This window comes from Dipodomys merriami, unplaced genomic scaffold, assembly GCF_024711535.1.
Source record: "Dipodomys merriami isolate MVZ:Mamm:240054 unplaced genomic scaffold, mDipMer1.0.p SCAF_738, whole genome shotgun sequence".
NCBI classification, from domain to species: domain Eukaryota; kingdom Metazoa; phylum Chordata; class Mammalia; order Rodentia; family Heteromyidae; genus Dipodomys; species Dipodomys merriami.
Window position 1 is genome coordinate 318,379 of NW_027206333.1, and position 24,992 is coordinate 343,370.

Sequence of the window (24,992 nt, forward strand, 5' to 3'; positions counted from 1 at the left end):
TATTTTAGTAAATAATATTTTAAATGTTCAGAGAAGTTACATCTTTGCATTCCTCTCCTAAGGGTATCCTTCCATTCATTAGTCTGCGTATGAATGCCTAGGTTAACATGCCCAGTTATATTTTAGCTCTCGCTAAATGTACCATTCCTGTCTCTAAACTTGGCTTACTTTACTTGGCATAATTTGTTCTAGGTCCATCCATTTCCCTGCAAATGATATACTCTTATCCTTTCTAAAGAATAAGTAAAATTCCACTGTGTATCTGAACCACATTTTATTAATCCACTTATCTGCTGTAGGGCATCTGGGCTGTTTCCATAACTTGGCTATTGTGAACAGCTGTGCTAGTTATCTTTAAGAGTCTCACGTTGTGCCACCAACCCTCAGACCTCCATGCCTAGGTGGAAAAACAGGCACATACCACTGTGTCCAGTGAGATTGAAATATTGAATGCTTTTTGGCCTCAGCTGGCCTGAAACCTCAGTTCTCACAATCTCAGCTTCCCACACAGTTTAGGATAATAGTCACATGTCACCATGCATACCTACCAGATGAGAGAGGGCCTCACAAACTTCTCTGCTAGGACTTGCCTCTAACTGAGATCCTCTCAACTTCTCAAGTAGCTAGGATTACAGGTATGAGTCATTGTGCCTAGCTTCTCTTACTCTCAAAATATTCATGAAGAACCAAAGTAGTTGAGTCTCAGTAAGGGATAAAATTTTAATAAACCTCATCCTCTACAATCATACAAAGCAATGATTCTAATTTTAACACTCACTAGTTGCTGCAGATCCAAATCAATTCATTCCAGTCAGTTAATTTGTATTAGAAATTAACTCTGACCCATATATGACATAGCCCACATCCACCAAGGAAAGCCATTGTTGGGGAAACCAAGAGGCATGAAGACTTGTTAATTACAACTAAAGATTAAAGACACGTACTTTAAATGTTTAGATAAGCCATCACTTAATTCTTTAGGGATGTAATCAGAGATCAGACCATGAGCATAATGAACATAATCCTCTGAAAGAGAAAAATGATGAAAGAAAAAATTAGTAAGATTATGATAGTTTTATAGTCAAATTGACTTCAGTTCAAATTATTCCTATATCTGGATTTTTCTATCAAGAAATTCATGTATGCTCTCACTTCAGTTTCCTCATTAGTTAACTAGGGATACTAATACTTATATGTAAGGACAGGAAGAAATACAGAAGATAATTCCAAAAATATGATATATTGAACATTAGGTGGCCACCAGATGCTAGTAAACTAAACTAAAATTCAAGGTTGCTTTCTTAGTTGAGGTCTCTAAATATGAAAAGCCAATTGTAACAATACAAGATATTCATATGTCTTTTTTTTTTCCCTGTGCTGATCCTTGGGCTTGAACTCAGAGCCCAGGCACTGTTCCTGAGCTTTTATGCTCAAGGCAACCACTCTACCACTTGACCCACTGCTCCAAGTCTAGTTTTTTGGTAGTTAATTAGACAGTCTCACAGACTTTCCTGCCCAAGATGGGCTTGAACCACAATTCTGAGATTTCAGCCTCCTGAGTAGCTAGGATTATATGTGTATTTCTTTTTACTTACTTTCTTTCTTCTTATTATTATTCTTTTAGTCATTGGGCTTGAACTCTGGGCCTGAGCACTGTCCCTTAGCTCTTCAGTTCAAGGCTAGCACTCTACCACTTGAGCTATAGCGCCACTTCCGGTTTTCTGGTGGTTTATTGGAGATAAGAGTTTCACAGACTTTTCTGTCTGGGCTGGCTTTGAACCATGATCCTCAGATCTCAGTCTTCTGAGTAGCTAGGATTACACATGTAGCCACTGGCACCCGGCTACATGTGTATTTCTTTTAAGGCACATGCATTTCTTTTAAGGTAACTTTTTTTCTACAATGTTTTCATATAGAATAAATGTAATAACTAAGCAGTAATGAGTATTAGGATTTAAGCAAAATAAAATAAAAATAGTAAATAAAATCATCTCTTTGAGTTGCCTGTTAGGTATTTGCTTCCTAACAGCATTATATACACTCCCAAATTAAAAAAATAAAACTTTTTCAAAAAATGAAAAAAACTTAATAATTCATTTTCTAGCATCTGGACCTTTAACAATGACATCACATTAAATACAGTTACAACGAAATCTGTCTCCAAATCCTCTTTCCTAATTCAGTATTGTGTGTAAAATATGATGAACAATTGAATTTGACCTTCAAATGGGATAAGCACAGGGGCTATATAAAATACCAACAGTTGACCTCAGGTTTGCTGCTGGGATGTTCACTTACTTTCTTCTTCCTTCTTTTCTCTTCTACTTTCAATGTGGCTCAACACTATTTAGAAAATTACTGCCATCTGGTGATCACCTGACTTAATTTTTTTTCTTTTTTTTGTACATTTTTTTATTGTAAAAATGCTATACAGAGGGGTTACAGTTACATGAGCAAGGTAATGAGTACATTTCTTTTTTGGGGGTGGGGAGGGGGTCCAGTTCGTGGGGCCTGAACTCTGGGCCTGGGTACTGTCTCTCAGTTCTTCAGCTCAAGGTTAGCACTCTACCACTTGAGCCACAGCGCCACTTCCAGCTTTTTTCTTTTTTCCTATGTGGTGCTGAGGAATCAAACCCAGGGCCTCATGCATGCAAGGCAAGCACTCTACCACTGAGCCACCTTCCAAGCCCATGAGTACATTTCTTATTGAGCATTGTTGCCTCCTCCTTTGTTTTCCCCCTACCATCCTTTCCCTCCCACTTCCACAACTATCTCTCTCCCACTCTCCTCTCCCCCTCTCTGCCCAAAGTTGTAAAGTTCATTTTGAACATAGTGTTTTGTACATCTCATTGTTACAATGGGTCAATCTCTATCCTTATTTAACCATTTTGTTTTTTCCTTCCTCTTCCCGAATTAAAGAGGTATATATACAAGATACAAGCACTGACATCAAACTGAAACAATAACAAGAAAGAAAAAAGATACTGTGTCCCTATCTTGTTTGGGGTTCATTTTGCTTAACAACATCTTATATGGTCATATGTACATAGCTTTTGACCTTTTCTGCTTGTCCTACACATGTACTAGTTATTGCAAATAAGGGAAACTATGGGACCTATGTTTCTTTGGGCCTGGTTTACTTCACTTAATATAATTTTTTCCAAGTCTTTTCATTTCCTAACAAATGGGCGATGTCATTCTTTCTGATGGAGGCATAGAATTCCATTTTGTATATATATGTACACAGTTTCTTGATCTACTGAGGGGCATCTGGGTTGGTTCTATATCTTAGGTAAATAATACTGTGATAAACATAGTTGTGCTGGTAGCCTTAGTATGGCCTTGCTTGTGATCATTTGGGTAAATGCCCAAAAGTGGGATTGCTGGGTCACAGGGGCGCTCTATATGGAGTCTTGAGTAACCTCCATACTGCTTTCCAAAGTGGTTGAACAAGTTTACATTCCTACCAACAATGCAGTAGGGTCCCCTTTTGGACACATCCCCTCTAGCATTTGTTGTTATTAGAGTTCTTGATTATAGCCATTCTAACTGGGGTGAGGTAGAATCTCAATGTAGTTTTGATTTGAATTTCTTTTTAGTTTTGATTTGAATTTCTTTTATGGCTAGAGAGGTTGAACATTTCTTCATATGTCTATTGGCCATTTGTATTTCCTCTTCAGAGAAGTTTCTTTAGCCCACTTATTTATCGGGCAGTTGTTTCTTTGAGGATTTGTTTTTGGGAGATTTAATTTTTGGGTTTCCATGTATATTTTAGATATGAGACCCTTGTCCATTGTATGGCTAGTGAAGATCTTCTCCCAATCCGTGGGCTTTCTATTGATCTTGCTAGCTATGTCCTTTGCCATGCAGAAGCTCTGCAACTTCATACAATCCCATTTGTCCAACCTTTCTTTGATTTGTTGCATTTCTGGGTCTCTATTAGGAAAATTTAGGCCTGTGCCAAGGAGACCTAGGGTTTCTCCTATTCCTTCCTGCAATGTTTTCAGGGTGTCTGTTTTAACTCCAAGGTCTTTGATCCATTTGGAGTTGATTCTGGTGCAGGATGATATATAAGGATCTAGCTTTAGTTTTCTACAGATGATCACCTGATTTCAAAAGGTCTTTGGCAGATTATACTGTTCAATGTGTAAGTGAAAGTTTTGTTTGGACCCTTCTTAAAATATGTTCATGGTTATGCCAGGGTCCATGAAGAGATAAAGAAAACTATTTTAAGAAAGCCAACATACGGTTCGTTGGCTGTTACCACATGAAGTTAATGGTCTATAAGAGGAAGAATGTAAGGTGTAATAGCTTCTTGGACACACTAAAGGGCAGAACAGCCCAGCCCAGATCCTCAAATGGGGAATCTTAGCAGAAGCACTGGACTCAATGCAAAATACTTTGTTTACCAGCCAGAATAAGTCATCTATCTCTCTAGAACCATAGTTTCCCATTCCTAAAGTAAGATCTGCCTGAAAAATATCTAATATCCTTTCTCCTTTGTTAGAAAAATAATCATATGGTTTTATCAACTGATAGCGCCATCCATCCACCTATCCATCCACTTGATTTAATTCCTCCTCTTTTTTTCTTAAAGCCATTTAGGACCCTAACTGCTGGTAAACTCAATATAGCAGGTGTGCCATCTGCTACTCCTAGTAGCTACCTTTATGTACGAACAAGGTGTTAAAAATAGATTACTGCAAATCAAAGACTACTTGAATCACTACCACTCACAAACAGGCCACTGTTCCTCAGTCTATTTTCTGTTTGTATGCATGTGTGTGTTTGCTTTTTAATGGCTGAAGTCAGATTTTAGGAGTCACATAACCAGGTTAAGAAAATATTAAATTAGAGCTTAAGGTTAGAATAATTTCTACATCACCCATTTGGGAATGTTAACTGCAATACATAATTGTTCATGTATTTGTACATACAAAAATAAAAGGACACTATATTGAAAAGAGCAAAATAAAGTTCCTTGGTAACCAAAAGAAAAGAATTGCCAAGTCAATTAACTTCATCTAAGTTCAAAACATTGAGAGATATCTAAGGAAATATGCCTCAAGGGAACAAACTGCAGCAAAGATGAAGCCTATGTGCGGTTTTCCTATGTTAGTGTGGGTATAGTACGCCCAACAACAAGGTGAAGAGTAGAGAATGCCAAGAACCATCCACAGCTCAGCCCTGCCACTTGCTAGTAAGGCAACTCTAGAGTGAGCCTCAACTTTCCTGAGCCTTCCTGTGAGGTCAGATGAGAAATGTTTGTTATATAGTCCAGTTAGCCATGGGCCTGGCACATCACACACTCAATAAATGATAGCAAGGGTCCCTAAGGTTGTTCTCATTATTAATCTAAAGGAGCCATTTGCGGGCTGGGAAGGTGGCTCAGTGGTAGAGTGCTTGTCTTGCGTGCATGAGGCTCTGGGTTCGATTCCTCAGTACCACATAAGTAGAAAAGGCCAGAAGTGGTGCTGCGACTCAAGTGGTAGAGCCCTAGCCTTGAGCTGAAGAGCTGAGGGACAGTGCCCAGGCCCAGAGTTCAGGCCACATGACTAACCCCCCCCCCAAAAAAAAAGAATTTTTTTTTTTTTAAAAAGAGCCATTTGCTGAATGAAATGACACAAGTAGCAACTAGTAGCAGTTATGATGTGAGGTAGAAATAGTGCTGAATTTTGAAAGAATACACTTGTCCCAAGACCAATGAGCATACTGGCAAGAATACGAAGAGTGACAGTATCTTAATTCTGGGACAGTAAGACTGTTAACTCCTTAGATAAGCATTTGAAGAAACAATAACAACAAAAAAGAACTTATTCCAAACAAAAATAATTTCTGATTTACTTACCTTCTTTGTCATTAGAAACCTGGTCACCAGAGAACAGAGATGACTGGACCCGGGCACCAACAATGACATTATTGGCTTTTAAAGCTGCCACAGTTTGATGAACCTAGAAGCAACCACAGGGGAATCGGGATTCTTTCACCTTAGTTCTAGAACTCCTTGACTTTACAGATAGCTCTCAATCCATTTAAGAAGTACCTGAGAGCCAGCTATCAGAAGATGGGATGGCTGAGGCTTTGGAGAGATTCTGAGAATCAGTGCTGGTGCTCTCAATACATGGACTTGCTTAGGTCTCCACAGTAGGGGAGATGGCATGTTGTGGTGACTGAGAACACTGACTCTGGAATGAGGCTGCTTGTATTTGCTCTGTGATCATGGGTTAGTTTACATCTCTCACCTCTCTGTGAAATTGGCAAAAAACTAGTACCTATTTCCACAGGAGTCTTATGAGTCCAATGAGTCCTATGAGTCCAATGTAAAGCCTTAGAACAAACCCTAGCACAAAACTTACCTGTAATCCTTCCTCCCTCCCTCCCTCCCTCCTTCCCTTCCTTCCTTCGTCCTTTTCCTTCTTGAGCTGAGGAACAACATCTCTGGAGGTAGCTGTGGGGTTACCACACCAAACAACATCAGGCCTGGCATGATCTGGTTTAGGGATATGAGTCTGCATTAACCAACAGCAGAAAATCCTTGCATTCAGTGGTAGGACCAGCCTTTTATCTTTTTATACAGTTTTTCTCTTTATAAAGGATATACAGGATGGCCTTTGGACCCAGTCTTACTGCCTTTGCTAAGGATTTTTTTTTTAGAAGCAACATTACTATTTCTTTTAATCAAAAAGCAGCAGAAGAATCTTATACATACATTTTTCTAATTTGGGGAAGGGAAGGGAAGTAACAAAATGCTGAAACAAGGATACAAATTGACCTGTTTTAACAATGAGACATACAAGACACTTTGTTGAAAACAAACTTTACAAACTGAGGGTGGGGGAGAGATACAAGAGTTAGGGAGTAACAATGCTAGAAAGGAAATGTACTCATTACCTTACTTATGTAATTATAACCCCTCTGTATAGTCTCTTTATAATAAAAAAATACTAAAAAAAAAAGCAGAAGAGAGGCACTATACCTTTTTCTCCAGCCACTTCAATGTCTTTTCTTCACTATACTTGTAATATTTCTTCTTGTCTATTTCTAAATTAAAAGTAGTACAGTAAGTTAAAAACACTACATCAATTACAAGTTAACAATTTAAAAATAGTTTATAATATTTTCTATTTCTAAAAAACCCTCATAAACCTGAAAAACATCATGAGATATTTTAAAAATGTTAGAAGTCATTCTACCATGAAATGAATGGGGGTGTAAGAAAGCTCTCAAATTATAGAAACAACTCTCTAGAAGTAATTTTGAAAACTCAGCCAACTAACACACTAAGCAATCTATTTCTTCTGGAGAATTTAAGCTCACCTTAATGTTTTCAATGAAAGACTTCCTTTCTAAAATAAAAACGGAAGTCACAAGGGGAAAAAAATAACATTGAAGGCAGGTGCCTATGAAGTTCACTGCATATATTCAGGGGGAAAGAAATCTTATTAACTACTCAATGCTGCCCTGGTGGGATTAGTGGAGTAAAAAGAAGAGATCTTTTAATGTATTACCAATATAAGCATAGCTATTTCAGGGGAATTTAGATTTATAGTGGGCTCAACTGAGCCCTTTACAGGGATTAAAGTTTCACCTCTTATAAATTATACTTCCTTTCCTTACAATGCACATAGCTTTATATGCCATGTGATTAAGCCAGGATTTCCTTTGCAATGCTTTTCATTCATGGAGTTTCTTTTTCTTTTACTTAGCAAGGGCCACAATCCCACTTTAGCAGAAGTCACCTTTATGACCACCGAAAGCCAATGCAAACTAACCATCTGTGAAGTAAACAGGATAGCCTTTTCCCTCCTCCCCTCCATATCATGGGAAATGGACATTGCTTATTCAGGGGTAGTTTTCTGCAGTCTGTAAAAGAATCCCCAAGAAAGGTACTAAAGATCCTCAATCTTAGTTTTGGTGTATTTGCATACACACCCTACCTCATTTGAGCCAATGGTTGACAACACAGTGGACAGGAAAAGACAGGATAGAGTGGGGACAGAACCCTAGCACCCATCTTCTGAGGATGCTGGAGTAATGGGGAAGGATGGCTGCATATGACATCCATCAGAAGTGTGAGAACTGCTCTTCTATTGCCAGATAGGGAAAATAGCTTATTGTAGAAGCAAAGCCCAGAAGACTCGATTCCATTTCTCTGGAAACAATGTCCCACTGTATGCATGTCAGAAATTATATGGGCACACAGTAGTCACTCAATACTTGTATAATGTTGAAAGCCTTTTAGGTTCTATTCTCCATCAGACTCTCCAAAAAAGTTCAGAACTCAAGTCCAAGACTCTGTTGTTAGCCTCTCTAGCACCTACCTCCAAATTTTCTGATAGAACTCCCACTCCTTGAATCCCCTGGGCCAGGGGGAGGGACTCTCCTACATCTCTTGAAGATGCTCTTGCTGAAGATGTGAACAACAAAGTGAGCCTCTGCCTGAGTCCATGTGAACCCTAGCACGCATCCTCTCTTAGGGGAAACACCCACCCTCTTGAAACCTGTTTCCTGGTGAGTGAAGGAAGTTTCCTAGGAAGCTCTTTTGAACATGAAATGAGTGGGATAATCTACACAAATCCTATTGCACAGTGCCTATCAACAGAAGATACTTCATATTAACTAAGAAAAAAATGAGGACAGTGATACTGGTTAAGTGCATCAGAAACTAATGTTTGTTCAGGCACTTTACCTACATCTTGTCTTTGATGGTGAGAGCAAATCTCAAGTGAAAATGAGCTTAGAAATCCCATGTTGGAGGACTGAGTTTCAGTGACATTAAGTAAATCGTCCAGAGGCAATGGCAAGTAAGTAGGAGCTTCAGCATTTCTACCCAAGCTGACTTCCTAGCCATGGACCCGATGTTCATTAACAAAAAGTATAAAGATCTGCACTCTGCTAGGTATCTCTGCCTACCCTGCTCTTAAGGGGAACGTTGATGAATGTGAATGCCACTCTTTTGGCTTCTATGAGACTGACTACTTCTCTGATTCTTTTGCCAGCTCTGCCTCCTCCATAACTGAACCTTTTTTCCTGAGGTAATAGGGTCCTGGTTCAGAATTACAATACAAACCCAACCAGGAGTATATATCACATTTTCTTGATCCATTCATCTCTGAGGGGCATCTAGGTTGGTTCCATATCTTAGCTATGGTGAATGATGCTGCAATAAACATAGTTTTACTGGTAGTTTTAATATGGCCTTGTTTGTGATCGTTTGGGTAAGTGCCTAAAAGTGGGATTACTGGGTCATAGGGGAGCTCTACATGTAGTCTTTTAAGGAACCTCCATACTGCTTGAGTCATATAAATTCTAGAGTCAGTTTATCAACTTCTAGCAAAAAATAAAGTCTGCTAAACATTGAATCTACTAAACAATATGGAATCTTTCAATATATGAATGTGTTGTATTTCTACCTATTTAGTTTTTCATTGATTTCTCTTGGCAATGTTTTGTAGTGTTCCTTATATTGATCTTACATATACTGGGTCATATTTACCCCTCAATACTTCATAATTTTTGAAGATCACATAAATGTTATATTTTGATTCTATTTTTTTCTCTTTCTCTTCTTTTTTTCTCTTTTTTTTTTGGGGGGGGGTCTGGTCGTGGGGCCTGAACTCTGGGCCTGGGAACTGTCCCTCAGCTCTTCACCTCAAGGCTAGTGCTCTACCACTTGAGCCACAGCGCCACTTCCAGCTTTTTTTCTTTTTGCTTATGTGGTGCTGAGGAATCGAACCCAGGGCCTCAGGCATGCAAGGCAAGTGCTCTACCACTGAGCCACCTTCCCAGCCCCATATTTTGATTCTACTATCCAGTTGTTCAATGCTAGTAGTCACACACTGTAGAGTGACATTTTAGATCATATATAAAACAATGGAACTGTAAGATTCTAATAGAATTGCATCTAGTGCTGTAGGTATTTTTTTTTTTTTTTTTTTTTGGGTCCAGTCGTGGGGCCTGAACTCTGGGCCTGGGCGCTGTCCCTCAGCTCTTCAGCTCAAGGCTAGCACTCTACCACTTGAGCCACAGCGCCACTTCCGGCTTTTTTCTTTTTGCTTATGTGGTGCTGAGGAATCGAACTCAGGGCCTCAGGCATGCAAGGCAAGCACTCTACCACTGAGCCAACTTCCCAGCCCCCTAGTGCTGTAGGTATTATAATGTTGTGAGTGCAAGGAATCACACATGTCTTTGTGGTGATACTATTGTGAATAAACCTACTACACCGTTAGTTGTATAAAAGTCTAGGCCGCACAATTAAGTACAGCAAAATGACTTAATTATGCTAAAAAAAATTACACTATTCGCTTAGGTGCTAAGTACACTACTTTTTATTGTTCTTTCTGACTGTACTCCTATTTGTGAAACAGCCTCCACAGGTAGTTCAGGAAGTGTTCCAAAAGAAGCTGTAATGATCACAGGAAAGGAGAGCCCCATGAGTTAGACTGCCCCTGCAGTCCTTCCAGTGGGCCAAAAATGTGTAAGTGGCAGACAGTGATGAAGATCCTGATTCTGTGTAGCCTAAGCTCATGTGTGTGTTTGTTAACAAACTTTTAAAGAATAAGAAAAAGTTTACAGAACAAGGATATAAAGAAAACATGTTCATATAACTATATAATATGTTTCATTCAGTCATTTATAAGATAACCTAAGGAATTTGCCATGGATACACTTTAACATATTAGAAAGTGCTCTTCTGTTCTTGATTTGCTGAGAATTTATTTCAGGAATGAATTTTGTCTATTGCCTTTTCTGTACTATTAGATCTGCCCAAGTAGTTTTCTTTTGGTAAAGTGTAAATTTGTGAATTACTCTAAATTTCTAAGTTTCAAACAACCTCGCATTCCTATAATAAATCCCACTTAGAGCTCATGTATTTGATTTTTGTAGACATGAATTTTTTGTTGTTTTGTTTTGTTATTTACTTCATTTGGTACTTACATATATTTAAGCTATCACGGTCTACTTTTAGTTAACAGATTGTTTCAGGAACAGTATACGAACTTGTGACAATATACTTGCATTTATCTCTCTTGGCTTTTAATGTAAGAAATAAGAAATTATAGACTTGATTTTTCTAATAATCTAATAATACCTTGTTAAGAAAGTTTCAAGCTTAGCTGGGCGCTGGTGGCTCACGCCTGTAATCCTAGCCACTCAGGAGGCTGAGATCTGAGGATCGCGGTTCAAAGCCAGCCCGGGCAGGAAAGACCGTGACTTTTTTTTTTTTTTTTTTTGGTTGGTCTTGGGGCTTGAACTGTGGGCTTGGGCGCTATCCCTCAGTTCTTCAGCTCAAGGCGCATGCTCTACCGCTTGAGCCACAGCACCACTTCTAAGACCGTGAGATTCCTATCTCTAATAAACCACTAGAAAACTGGAAGTGGTGCTGTAGCTCAAGTGGTAGAGCGCTCACCTTGAGCTAAAGAGCTGAGGGATAGCGCCCAGGCCCAGAGTTCAAGCCTCACAACCGACAAAAAAAAAGGAAAAAAAAAAAAAGAATGTTTCAAGCTATGATGGAATAAGATGGTCTAATTTTCTTTTTATAACAATTTTAATTTTGTTAGCAGGGCAATTCTAGTCTAGTTTTGCAAAATTCCTTCCTCATCTATTTGCCAAAAGAGTTAGACAAGAACTATTGCTTTGAGTATTATTTATTCCTTAAGGTAGAATAAAATTCACTAGTGAAGCCCTTTGGACCTGGAGTTTTCTTTCTAGAAAATTTTAAAATTCTACCTTATTTTTAAATTAAACATTGCCTAAATAAAGTAATCGCCTTATCACAGATACTATACAAGGCTCAGTGAATAAACTATAGGTTATTTTTGAAATTTATAAATTCTGAAAAGTAAGAAAGTCTAAAATATTCATGAAGACTACACAAACTATTGGTAATTATGAAAAACATGACATTACAGCATGTCCTAAATTTCATACTATGAGTCAGGGGGTTAGAGAATATGTGTATGTTCTAGAGGGTTTCCTCCTTATGTGTCTGGTGCCTATAAAACTAGCCTGAAGCATCTGGAAAGTCTGGACTTACAAAATAAAGATGGAATAAATGTGAGTCCACAATTTAATTGCATGTTCAGCAATCGAGTAATCGGTTCACAAACTTGAATTTCCCCAATGTATCGTTGAATAAACTGCCTAGAGCACATTTTCACTTCTATTTTCTCAATGTTTTCCATAATTGAGAAACTCATATAGTCGCTTGTTTCTCTGTCTCCTGGGACAGAATCTTGGCAATTGTACTGGGATATTTTAATCAGGTAAGTTTTCTTGGCTCTTCTTGTTAATCACATCAGACAGTATGGTGCAGCTTTGGCTTGTACCATGAAACAGACTATTACAGGCAAGGCAAAGTTCATGACTCTTTACTAGTCCCTCCCGGGGTCACCTCTCCACTGAATGTGAGCTTTGTTGGCCAGAAATGTACTCTAAGCCCCAGAGTAAGCAAATGAAGACTTTATTTATTAGTGCATTTTCAGCAGTAATAAAGAAGTCAAGGCTAAGGTCATAGCCATGTTCATTCAGATCACCCAATGATAGTGGCAGGGCTTGCATCAGGGAGAAGGCAGAGGAAAAGGAAGGCTTACATACACCTGGAGATCAGGACAGGACTCAAATTTATTGCCACAGCCACTGCGGCCTTTCTTGGGCTGAATTTATTATGCTAATATCCAACTAGCAGGGGAGCCAGGGGATATTTCAGATTTTACTCTCTGTTCAGGGGACCATGGGGGAAAAAGTCCAAAAAAAATCAGCTTTTCTTTCTATACCTTTGCTCCCTCTTATAGATGTATTCTGATCCCACTTTAGTAGGCAGAAAAATTGACAAGATGGAGCCAAACACTAATTTCTAAGAAGATAATGATCCAAATTCAAATAAGCAACTGATATACTCAACACAATCACTCAATGATGGCCTGGGCGCTCTCTACATAGGTAAGTGTCTGCTTCTGAAGCTGTTTCAGCACTGTCTCTCTTCCTGCCTCCATCTTCCACACAAAAGACAGTAATTAATGGGGATTTCCCAAGATTTCAAAAGTAAAGCATATTTCTATTTTAACTTTAGATACCACCTAAAAACTTTATCAGAATATCATGGAAGTAATTCGGAGCATTAAAAAGGAAGGGCAAGAGTTGCTATCAACAGACTTGGGGACAGATGCTGGATCTACTACTCTACATTCTTGGATGTCAGGCAGCTTACTTAAACATTTAGAGTCCGGGTTTCCTCATCTGTAAAGATGCAGATTACAAAAGCAATGAAAGGGAATTACTGAAGGGCCGTTAACAGACATAAATTATTAAGTACATAAATGCTGCTGTATGGAGAAGCCTGTCCTATACTCATCTTGTTTGGTAGGCTCTCATAATCAATTATAGGCCCCTAATGATAAACATTCCCTTGCAGATTTTCATAGAAAAAGATGTCCAGATTAGTACACAGACCTTACATACAGAAAAACTGCTCACATATTGTTAGGTTTTTAAAAAGAGGTAGCCGAGTAAGAACTGCACCACGCACGTGGTATTCAGGTAAGGGGTAGGTTTATTCAGTAGACCTGCTGGGACCAGGCAAGGTTGGCACTCCACGCGGGTGGCAAAAGAAAAGGAATGTCTGGCCCTGGTTTAGGCCTTATATAGGGTAGGGGGTGGGGAAGGGTGTGTCCAGGTAAAGGGAAGTGGGACCAGGTGGGAGAAAGGTGTGGCCACATCAGATTAAGATGTGACCTCAGCGGATGCGGATGTGATCTCTTCCAGGTGTCCCAGTTGCCTAGGTAATGCAGGTACTGGGCGAGGTCTGTTCGTTGTCCAGGAATGGACCTTACACATATATTTTAGGCAAAATGGTGAAGTAAGTAATGGAGAATTACTTATACACATTTTGATAAAGAATCCGTTAGAGGCTGAGGCCTCTCCTTCCTTCCCTTCTTTATTTTAAAATTTATTGTTTGGGCTAGGTGCTAGTGGCTCACACTTGTAATCCTAGCTACTCAGAAGGTTGATATCTGAGGGCAGTAGTTTGAAGCCAACCAGGGCAGGAAAGTATGTAAGACTCCCATATCCAATTAACAAGCAAAAAGACTGGAGTGGAGCAATTGCTCAAGTGGTACAACACTAGACATGGGAAAAATGGTCAGGGACAGCACCCATGTTCTGAGTCCAGGCCCCAGGACCAGTACACACACACACACACACACACACACACACACACACACACACACACACTCACACGTGTGTTTGGTTGTGTGTGTGTGTATTTTTTTGTATCAGTACTGGTACCTGAACTCAGGGCCTGGGTGTTGTTCCTTAGCTTTTCCACTCAAGGCTGGCTCTCTACCACTTGAACCACAGCTCCACTTGAACCACAACTCCACTTCTGGGGCTTTTTACTGGTTACTAGAGATTAAGAGTCTCACAGACTTTCCTGCACAGACTAGTATCCTGAATAGCTAGGATTACAGGCATGAGTTATTCAACCCTATGTGATTTTGTTTTTAAACCTTTCTTTACTTCAACTTTATAGACTATTGTTCTTTCATGGAAAAAAATTGATTCTGAGAAAATTGCCAAAACCTCTATGGTACATGTCTGTTGCATGTGACACTTATTCTGAATGACTTCTCTTTCACTTACTATCATTTAAACAAAACAAAGAAAAACATCAGGCCTAGGTTTTAGAAACCTAATTATATAACACACACACACACATACTCACACACATACACACACACACAAACACAACACAAACACAACACACATAAAAGTTGGTAACAGCTTTCAAAAAGAAAGTGCAGATCTTCTAAGAGTATTAGGTAATGTGGAAAAGTAAAGGGAACTGGGACAGAAATTCAGTGACACAACAGATAGCTGGAAGGAAGGAATGAGAGAGAGAAGGCCTGTTCTAAGACAGACTTGAAGCAAGCAAGCAGGAGGCATTAGTCCTGTTTTTGGCATCTGGGTTTCTGAGTTTTGTTTTAAGATGACTGTTTTTATATAGCTAATGGCAGAATTCTGGATAAGTTAATTGCATTTTCAACTCATGTTAAGTTGACAGAAATTAAAATGACTTGTAATTATTCTTCATTACTATAGCTTTCAAAAGTGGTTATGGGCTATTTCATTTGTCACCCACAAAAAGATTCCTGTCTCCGACAAACTCAGAATCAGGGAATGCCTTTAATGGGACTGCTTTGATAAGATCTTGGCGCCATGCACCCCCTAGATCCAAAGTGGAGCCATAAGTGTGGCCAAGAAAGAATTAGTAGACGTGAAATGCAACCAGCAAGGTTCTCCCTTTCCCACTGTAAACTTACACTTACTGGAATCACTGCTTTCTTAAGTCTTAGAACTGTCAGTTGGCCAGACTATCTATGACCCCAACAACTACAGCTTATTGGCCTGTTCTCATTCCCACACCATTTTCCAGATTAACCCTGAAACTATTGGGGTGGTTTTTTTTAACGACACTGATGTGAAGTTTTCTTTTCAGTGATTCTAACCTGTCAAAATACATCCATCCACAGTGCCTCGCTTCCTCCTTTCAAAATTCAAATAAATAGGGCTGGGAAGTTGGCTCAGTGGCAGAGTGCTTGCCTCTCATGCATGAGTCCCTGGGTTCAATTCCTCAGCACCACATAAGCAGAAAAAGCCGGAAGTGGCACTGTGGCTCAAGTGGTAGAGCACTAGCCTTGAGCTGAAGAGCTGAGGGACAGCACCCAGGCCCAGAGTTCAAGCTGCACAACCGACCAAAAAAAAAAAAATCAAATAAATAAATGCTACAATCTACTTCTCTCCCTGGCCTGCTCGCTCCTCCATGCCGCCACCACATATCCTCCGGGTCAAGGAGCTAACCTAGAAATCATTCTTGACTCCTCCCTTTCCTTGACCACATTGGACCATGCATGTGATTAGTTCTGGGTCTAAATTGCTTCTTGCTTCTAGCTCCATCTCTTAAGCTCAGGTTAGATTACCGTAACAGTTCTCTGTTCCTGGTCTTGGCTTTTCTAGTACATTCTTCACATTGTCACAATGTCCTTATGAAACTTTCACAGGCATGCCATGACTCTTGGGCCAAGACCAGATACATAAAATCCCCCCCCCCCCACACACACACCATTCTGAACCTTTGCCCAGCTTTCCTGCCTTAATTCAGTGCAATTCCCTAAAACCTTACATGGCACTCTTAGAACTTTCCTCCATGACCACCTTTGCACATGCCCATGCCTTTGTTGTGTTGCTGTTTTGACTCATCCTTCTAGACTTTACTCAGAAGTCATCCCTCCCCACCTCCCAGAAAGCAACATAATATCCACCAATTCACCCCATCCACACCCAGCCCAAGCCCGTCCTATGCATCCCTAGAAATACAGGGATCACTTCTACCTGTCATACCTGTGCACTGCTTGTCACTTGCCTCAGTCAAACTCAAAGGAAAGTAAGTAAATGCACAGTGTCTTATTTATCCCCAAAGTCTGGACCTCAGAAGATATTCAATGTAAGTACAGTTTTATACACTTTGACAAATGAGAAAGCTGAAGACTAAAGCAATAAAGTCAGTTGCCTAAAGTCAAAGAAATACTGAGACTAAAGCCATGTTCTATGACTCCTTTTCTGTGGATAACCAGCAGATTTCACTGTGTGCAGCTCCAAAGTAGGCAATCTACTGACAAGTAGAGCCACCCTGCATAACAGCTTTCCCTTCCACCGATGAAGAATAAGCATCTGCAGCTGCTGTGTGACCTTCCAATCAGCCTGATCTCAGAGGCCCACATGCTGTACCTTTTTCCTCTGTCACATGGTGAAGTAACTTCTCAAGTTCTGGCAGTTTCAGCAACAAGATGCAATCTGGAAATACATCATCCACCACAACTTGATCTAGGGGCTGAAACTTGCCCTGAAAAAACACATTAATCAATCCGAATGCAAACACTCTCATGGATTAGCTACACATAAGAAGAGAAAAAGACACATTACCCCATGGCTAGTCCTTTAAACTTAGATGAGACCCCCTAGTTCCATCCAAGGAATCATTCAAATGGGATGAGCTTAGAACTAGATTCACTCTCTATTCACTTTAGGAAGCTTTTGTAAGCAAGAATTTTACACAGTAGGCACCAAATGAAGAAGGGGACAAAACCCCTGGTAAGCTTAGGAAGCCCCAAGATCTTGAGATTGCCCAAAGTGACCCAACCTTTCAATTTGAAGAAGGACCCACTATGGTCACAGAGAAGTCTGGATCAGCACAGGTCTGAGAAGATTTAGACATTCTAAACCAGCTTCTGCTAGGTAGGACTGTCCAAGCATGAGCTGTGTAGACCACAAAATTCAGAACCATATTCTTCTCAGTTATGATTAGCTTCTCTTAATCTTACAAATTACAAGGGAAACAAAGTTTGGCTAAGCAAAGATATCAGTGCCCTGATTTAGGGATGCCAGGCCTCTAACAGGTATGAGATTGCCCAGGTTCTAATTCTGATCATTGGTTTCTGTGACCAAGCTTTAGAAGACAGAAAATCTGATCAGTTTTCTTTCTGCAAGAGCAGCTTTCTTTAATTTTAAGAGTGAAATCTTATTCATTCAGTAGCATGTGTGACAGCTTGCCACACTATCAGGTTAACAAGTGCTAAGAAATGTTCTCATTTTCCCTCCAATCAGATTCCTCCAATCACACATCCCCAAAGTCTTGCTGTCTGTAGATTTCTACCTTACAACTATGGTCTTCTATGATCAGCTTAATATTTTAAATATTAAGTACCCCAAGGCAATACTTAGCACATAATGGACCATCACACAGTCACAATATAAAATAGCTTCAAAATTAGTATTTCTGAATTTCTTTATTATACAACTACACACACACACACACACACACACACACACACACACACACACACACACACACACACACACACACACACACACACACACACACACACACACACACACACACACACACACACAATGAAAATACAGGGAGCAATTTGCAAAACTGGTATCTTTTTTGGCCTTTTTGTTGCACAGACACTTGGGCCTGAACTCGGGACATGGCCACTGTGTTTTAGCTTTTTCTGCTCAAGGCTTACATTCTACCACTTGAGCCACAGCTCCACTTCAGCTTTTTGCTAGTTAATTGGAGTCAAGAATTTCATGGACTTTCCTGCCTGGGCTGTCTCTGAACTGTGTTTCGCAAATCTCAACCTCCTGAATAGTTAGGATTACAAGTGTGAGCACTGTTGCCTGGCAAAACTGTTATCTTTTAAACTTCAAGTATATGGTGCTAGAGAATACAGTGGCAGCTAGGGTAGTTGATGTCATTACCCTGACTTCAGTTGAGGAGCTGGCAGTTTAATCCTCTAGATTTTGAATGATTAGTATCATATCCACAGTGAAGAAGCCAGTAGCATCTTAGTATTATTTATGACAATAATAATGTTTTGAGCTTGAGAATCCCAGGAAAGGGAATTAGGAATCCTCAAGGATTCATCAACAACAGTATGGAGACCTTGTGCTGGAAACTCTGAATGAACGAATTATTTGAACTGTTTATGAGACTGGTGGGTTTCTTTTAAAAATTGTAAAAGCTTGTAAGTTTGTTTTATGTGGTTCCTAAACTATATTATGTAGTTTGTGTGTGTGTGTGTGTGTGTGTGTGTGTGTGTGTGTGTGTGTGTGTGTGTGTTTGATGTTAGCATTTTTCTCTTTTTTTGTATGTTTTTAATTGTAAAAATACTGTACAGAGGGGTTACAGTTACATGAGCAAGGTAATGCGTACATTTCCTATAGAGCATTGTTGCCTTCTCCTTGGTTTTGGTTTGGTTTGGTACGGGGTTTGAACTCAAGGCCTTGTACTTGCTAGATAGGTACCCTCCACTTGAGTCATGCCTCTAGAACCATTTGCTTTGGTTATTTTCAAATAGGGTCTCACTTTTTGAGTGGACTAGCATGGACCAAGTTCCTTTTACTTATGCTTCCTATGTAGCTAGGATTACAGGCACCTGAGACATTATCTTGGACATAAATGGAGAAGGGAGGTCAAGCAAGATTGTCTTTTCTTGTAACTTACATGCATGTATGAAAAACAGGATAGTGAAGCCAGTTAAAAATTGTTTAAAAAGTAACAAAGGAGGATGAGAAAGAGTAATAGAGGGGGAAAATTTTATCAAAGTACATTATATGCATGGATGGAAATATCGCAATAAAACCACTTTGTTCAGTTAATATACACAAATAAACAAAACAATCATAAAAAACAGTCTCTTCTGTCACTTCACTGCCAAGATGTCAAGGGGACAGTTTACCTGTTTGTCAGCTTTTATGAAGTAGTGGAGGAGCAGAAATAGAGGGTCCATAGGGGTGGCAAAGTGAAGAAGGCCTCCTGTGAATGAAAAAGAACAAAGTTGCTTAGAAGGACAACTTGGCTACTGCATCTTAATCTCATTGTAACAAACATTTGTTGAAAAACACATACGAAATATCAAATTGAGAAGCTTTTATACAGACCTAAGAAATCTCATTCTGTGGCTTGTGTGACAGTCTGTCATGCTTCCATTAGGTTAACAAGTGGCAAGAAATTATTTCATTTAAATGTACTCGTTTTTCTTTCAAATCAGGTATCTCAGGTCCTACTGTCTTTAGGTAAGGTTTTCTCATGATTGGTAAATCTCTCTCAAAAATTATTGTGGGCTCTGAGATTACCCAAACTCGTGTGGAAAAAAAGAGAGTTAAAACACCAGAATACAGTTTTAACTTTCCATTTCTTCTTTAGAAATCATTTTTATAGTCTCTCCCTTCCTCACCCTCCTTCCCACCCTCCCCCGGCCCCTCACCCACCCCTACAAAAAAAAAAAAAGAAAAAAAAGAAAAAGTCTACCTTAAGCTACAGGATAATGTAACTTCATGTGCCTCTGAGGATGAAGCTGACTGGGCTTTCTGTCCTGGGGCCTGGGGGTCATCATTCAGTTCACTCTTTTAGCTCCCTATTTCACCTCAATGCTTGCTCAAGAGGAAAAAGGCAAATGAGCAGTGTCTAACCCAGCAAACTGAGAACTCTGCTCTCTGGGCGGAAAGGAAAAAGGGCAACCACAAAAAAGACTACCCGCGTCCTCAACCCCGTCTTGGGCTCCTCTTTCTATAGAGCTGAACCACAGGAGCTATTTTCATTAATAAAACAATAAACACTTCATTTGCCTCATTCAAACTTTATTTTAGTTTCAGGAAACACATGTACTTATTTCTATTCTCAGACCAACCTACATATAGAAGCAAGATATCTTAACTCTAAATTATATGTATTCTAAGAAAAACATAATTTTATATTATGATGCCTTTTAATTATTTTTAAAAGGATGAAGTTTGTAAAAATAACCTATCAAAAGCTTTTCAAGCTAATTTTACGTTTCTATTATACACAGAAACTAGGAATAGGTTTTTAGGTCTAACAATAGTATTATGGTGGTGGCTATTCTTTCTTTAAATATAATTTTATCATTATTATTAAAGTGTTGCACAGAGGGGCTACCATTTCATAAGTCAGATAACGAGAACATTTCTTTTTGGACAATGTCACCCTTTCCTTCACTATCCCTGTTTCTCCCTCCCATCATCCTTGTCCACAAGTAGCATAGTTTATATGTATATACTTAATACCACGACCATATTTGTCCACCTTTGTGGTGGCTATACTTTAAAATAGTTTTTTCTTTAGAATTAAATTTGCCAGTATTGTGGTTTGAACTCAGAGCCTCATGCTTGCTTAAGCAGCTGGTTCGCTACTGTTTGAGTTATAGCATGGAACTATGGCATGAAACCTAAAATAGGAGGATCAAGGTTCAAGCATGATAATCAGTGCAAAAAGGGGCTAGAGGTAAGGGTCAGTGGTATTATACTTGCCTAGTAACCATAAGGCCAGAGTTCAAAAACCCAGTCCCACTAAAATAAATATATTAGTTAATAAGTAAATATGAAAACATAATTTCTCAGCTGGGCGCCAGTGGCTCACGCCTGTAATCCTAGCTACTCAGGAGGCTGAGATCTGAGGCCCATGGGTCAAAGCCAGCCTGGGTATGAAAGTCTGTGAGACTCTTATCTCTAATACACCACTCAGAAAACTGGAAGTGGTGCTGTGGCTCAAGTGGTAGGGTGCTAGCCTTGAGCTGAAGAACTGAGGGACAGTGCCCAGGCCCCGAGTTCAAGCCCCATGACCACAAAAAAAAAGAAAAAAAATTTCTTACAAGCAGCAATCCTTTGTCCAGAGAGACAATCAAAGTGGCCTTCGTACCTTAGCATTACACATGGAGCCAACAGACAGAGGACACAGGGAGAAGCAGAAAACTTGTTGTGCACTTGATCATATTCAAAAGGCTGAGAAATGACAGCAAAGTGCTTTCTGACAACAATGCAGGTGTGAGCAGTGGGAATGCAGACTGCCTCAGATATCTACCAGCTACATAACCCCAACTCACTCCAAACCTGGATGAGAACATGGCTTTCTTGAGTCTTTTTTCCCCTCTTCACCTAGAATTTTGGCGGTGGTGGCTTTTGTGTATGGGTATATATATGGGTGGGTAGGGGAATCATATTTTGAATCTAGAATGGCCCCCAAAGGCCCATATATTAAACGTTTATTCCAGAGTGATATCTTGGGATTGTAGAACCTTTCAGAGGTGAGGGTCAGTGGGAGGTCTGGGGTCATTGAGGTGTGCTCTCAAAGTTGACTGTGGGACTCTGATCTCTTTCTATTCCTGTCTTTAATTCCTGGCCATGGGGTGAGTGGTTTCACCACACACTACTAACATGACACAGAGTGCAGGCCTCCAAAGCAAGAGAGCCAATGAACCATGGAATGAAACTTCCAAAACTGAGAACCTACATAAATATTCTTTCTTGTAGGGTTGGCATTCTCAGGTACTTGTTATCATAGTAGAAAGTAATTTATATCTTATATCATATTATTTATTTCTCATATCATCATTTATATATCATAGTGGACAGTAATTCACATGACAAAGGATGTTAAATTCAAATATATTTTAGATTTACATTAGGATGCTCAAGGGAATAAGTTAAAAACGTGGAGATCTTCACGAGAAGGAATTTCTAGTCAACTCAACATATATTTCACTGTACAAAGGTAATCTCACTTCTGCCTAAGTATGTGTTGATGTGTTAGGAGACAAATCAGAGTTGTTAAAGTTTCCTATCTGGACACACATTGAGGTACACTGTAAATTGAAATCCCAGTAAATTGAATGGATTTTTCCATTTCTTTCTTTTTCTGTGTGTGCTGGTACTGGGATTGCACTCAGTGTCTTACGTTCTCACTTGGCTTTTTTTGCTTAATGCTAGAGTTGTCTTTCTTTTCCTCTGGACTAACCCCTTTCTGATGCCATTGAAAGCTCTACCACTGACTGCAACCCCATGTGAGAAGCACAGAAAAGCTAAAGCATGCGTTTAGTTAATGTGTATATATACAATATATACGTATATATATTATGTATATGTATTATGTATATATATGTATATATACATATATATATATATATACATGTACCAGTGGCTTACCTGATTGAACTGACTGATTTATAAACCAAGAATGATGTTTTTCCTTGAAAACTTTGATTTCAAACAGCTGCTGTAGACACATATTGAACAAGTAAATGGTCCCTTCCCCTGCAAGACAAATCTGTTTTTTATTTGTAATTTTTCTCACACATATACACACACATCAAAAGCCTAGACATAGTTCTGAAGAATGTTCCTAATATAAACATAAACATATATAGATATTCTCTATACAAACTGACTCCACAGAAAGCTTATGGCTATTATACCCAGATGCTTATTTTCCAGCTCCATAAACCTCACTGAATTTAAACCATAAAAGTAAAAAGTACAAGTCATTTATGTTAACTGCTACAAAATCTCTCACTGAATCTGCCATCAGATCAAGAGGGAAAAACAGACCTAAACTCCCAAACCCTAGTGATTTAGCCAGATGTTCTGAGCTGGCATATGGGTTCCCTCTCCAGACCAACATGTGTTTTCCCCCACCCTCCACACACATACACAGGAACTAAGCTGAGGACCAAGCTCTAAACCCCAAGGGCCAAACTAGGTAAAAAATGCAAGGACACAGCAAGTGAGTAAAGCCCCAGTAAAGGGGATGGATTTTTCTCTGCCTCCCTCTCTTCCTGCCTTCCTTTTTTCCTTCCTTTTTGTGCTGGTATTGGAGGCTTACATGCTCATTTGGCTTTTACACTCAAAGCTGGTACTCTACCACTTGAGCCATACCTCCATGCCTCCATTTTTTTTCTTTAAAAAAAGTGAAAGGGTAGAAGGAATGAAGCCTGTGCATATCTTATGTTTAACCTCCTCAACTCATGAATTTTCCTCCCCAATTATCAAGGACCTAAGTTTAAATCTGTGTCCATCACTTGCTCAGTATCACTAGGGAAGTTATATAACCTTTATGTGCCTCTGCTTCTACATCTGTCTATGGGACAGCATCAAATCTATTTCAAAAGGTTTTTATAAAGATTATGATAAACATGTAAATATCTTAAAACATAGTAAGTGCTTAGCTCACCCTTATGTTTTGATTGCTATTCTAGCAAATAAAAACACCTGCTCCTGTGTTGCCTCTGCACATTTAGAAACTTTGGAAAAAGGCTTGCTTTCTTTTGTACCTATATTTTTGTTAAATGCTTTGGATAGTTTACTATTACCTAAAACTTTTCTTGAAGAAATATTTCTTATATTAACTTATATTCAGGCATAACTAAAAATTTCAAGTAAGTAACCAATTACATTCAATTTAATTGAAGTTTTCCTCTCTCATTGTTGTATTTATAATCTTTCTAAAAAGGTACTACTATTGCCGTTCCCTTACCTTCACTTATGTGGTCACTAGGGAATTTCTAACTTGCTAAATATCAGATGTCTACTCAAAACCTTACAAATTAATGGAAAAACAATTCTGCACAGAGATGAATGACATCACTAATATCACTACGTTGCTGAGTACTATTTCTAAAAAAAATTAGGAGATAAAATTGAATATGTATTGAATATAAAGTTAAAACTGTTTTCCAATAAACTATCTGCCTCTGTAATATGCAATGCTTTTTTTTTTTTAATCATTCCTGATTGGGGAAAAAATGTACCGCTTTTTGGTCAGAATAAAAGGAGGAAAGTACAGCTAAAAATGAAACTAATCAAAATCTCAGCATGCCAAATAAAAACCTTCTGCTTTTATTTTAGTTGTCTATTTTACTTCCTAACATAAAATGAACTAACTTTAAGAAAACTACTTTAAGAGAAGCTAGTGTAGGGAAGCCAAAAAAAAGTCGATCTGTTTTCAGGGAGAATTCAAGCATGCTACTTTTTTGTTATGCCAATAGTTCTTATGACTGAGAAGTTCTGTGAAGTAAAATTATAGGAATTTTTTTAAGTTTAAGTCAAATGAATAATCTGGGAAGGGTCATAATGCCATCAGCTTTCATCACTTCATGATGGCACCTTAACGTTAAAACAAATTAGACACAGGCAAATCAAATGCCAAATGTGCATTGGCCATAATGTTCAACAAGGAAGAAAGGAGATGGGAAGGAATACTGTGTGGAGAGACTTACCTGAACATGGGTTAATCAATTTTACAAACATAAGGCCACTTTTCATTTTCTTTGAAGTATCTTTTAAATATTCTGAAAAAAAATGGTTGATTTATAAAAATTAAAAGGCATTTTCTTTGATGTTCACTTTAGTTACCATATTTCTATTTCCTTTCTTCAACTTCACAATTGTCCTTTCCACAATTTTTAACTCAATGTATCACTTATAGGCTGTGTAGTCTGGAATAAATGATCAGTTTCTTGGCAAATCTGCAGTGGATTTCAAGTAGTTTTAAGTAGTTTCTTTGAGAAGTTATGAGGAGCAAGGCTCTACATTCTGATGGCTTATAATCTGTCACCCTGAGCAAAGGTCATAGT

General features: G+C 38.9%; 1 protein-coding gene across 3 annotated transcripts in view; it reads right to left on the reverse strand.

Annotated features, from left to right (window-relative positions):
- The window catches only part of LOC138818347 (ribonuclease H2 subunit B), a 74,217-nt gene that overhangs the window by 26,498 nt on the left and 22,727 nt on the right, over nucleotides 1-24,992 (reverse strand). For 2 of the 3 annotated variants that reach the window (XM_070009349.1, XM_070009347.1), the window contains exons 2-8: nucleotides 24,636-24,707; nucleotides 22,567-22,674; nucleotides 19,305-19,381; nucleotides 16,786-16,900; nucleotides 6,977-7,041; nucleotides 5,849-5,951; nucleotides 945-1,026 (exon numbers count right to left, since the gene is read on the reverse strand). In XM_070009349.1, the coding sequence (XP_069865450.1) occupies nucleotides 945-1,026; nucleotides 5,849-5,951; nucleotides 6,977-7,041; nucleotides 16,786-16,900; nucleotides 19,305-19,381; nucleotides 22,567-22,674; nucleotides 24,636-24,707 (622 nt within the window). Of the gene's footprint in view, nucleotides 1-944; nucleotides 1,027-5,848; nucleotides 5,952-6,976; nucleotides 7,042-16,785; nucleotides 16,901-19,304; nucleotides 19,382-22,566; nucleotides 22,688-24,635; nucleotides 24,708-24,992 lie in introns of those variants that run through there. The other variant, XM_070009348.1, reaches the window with a different exon arrangement.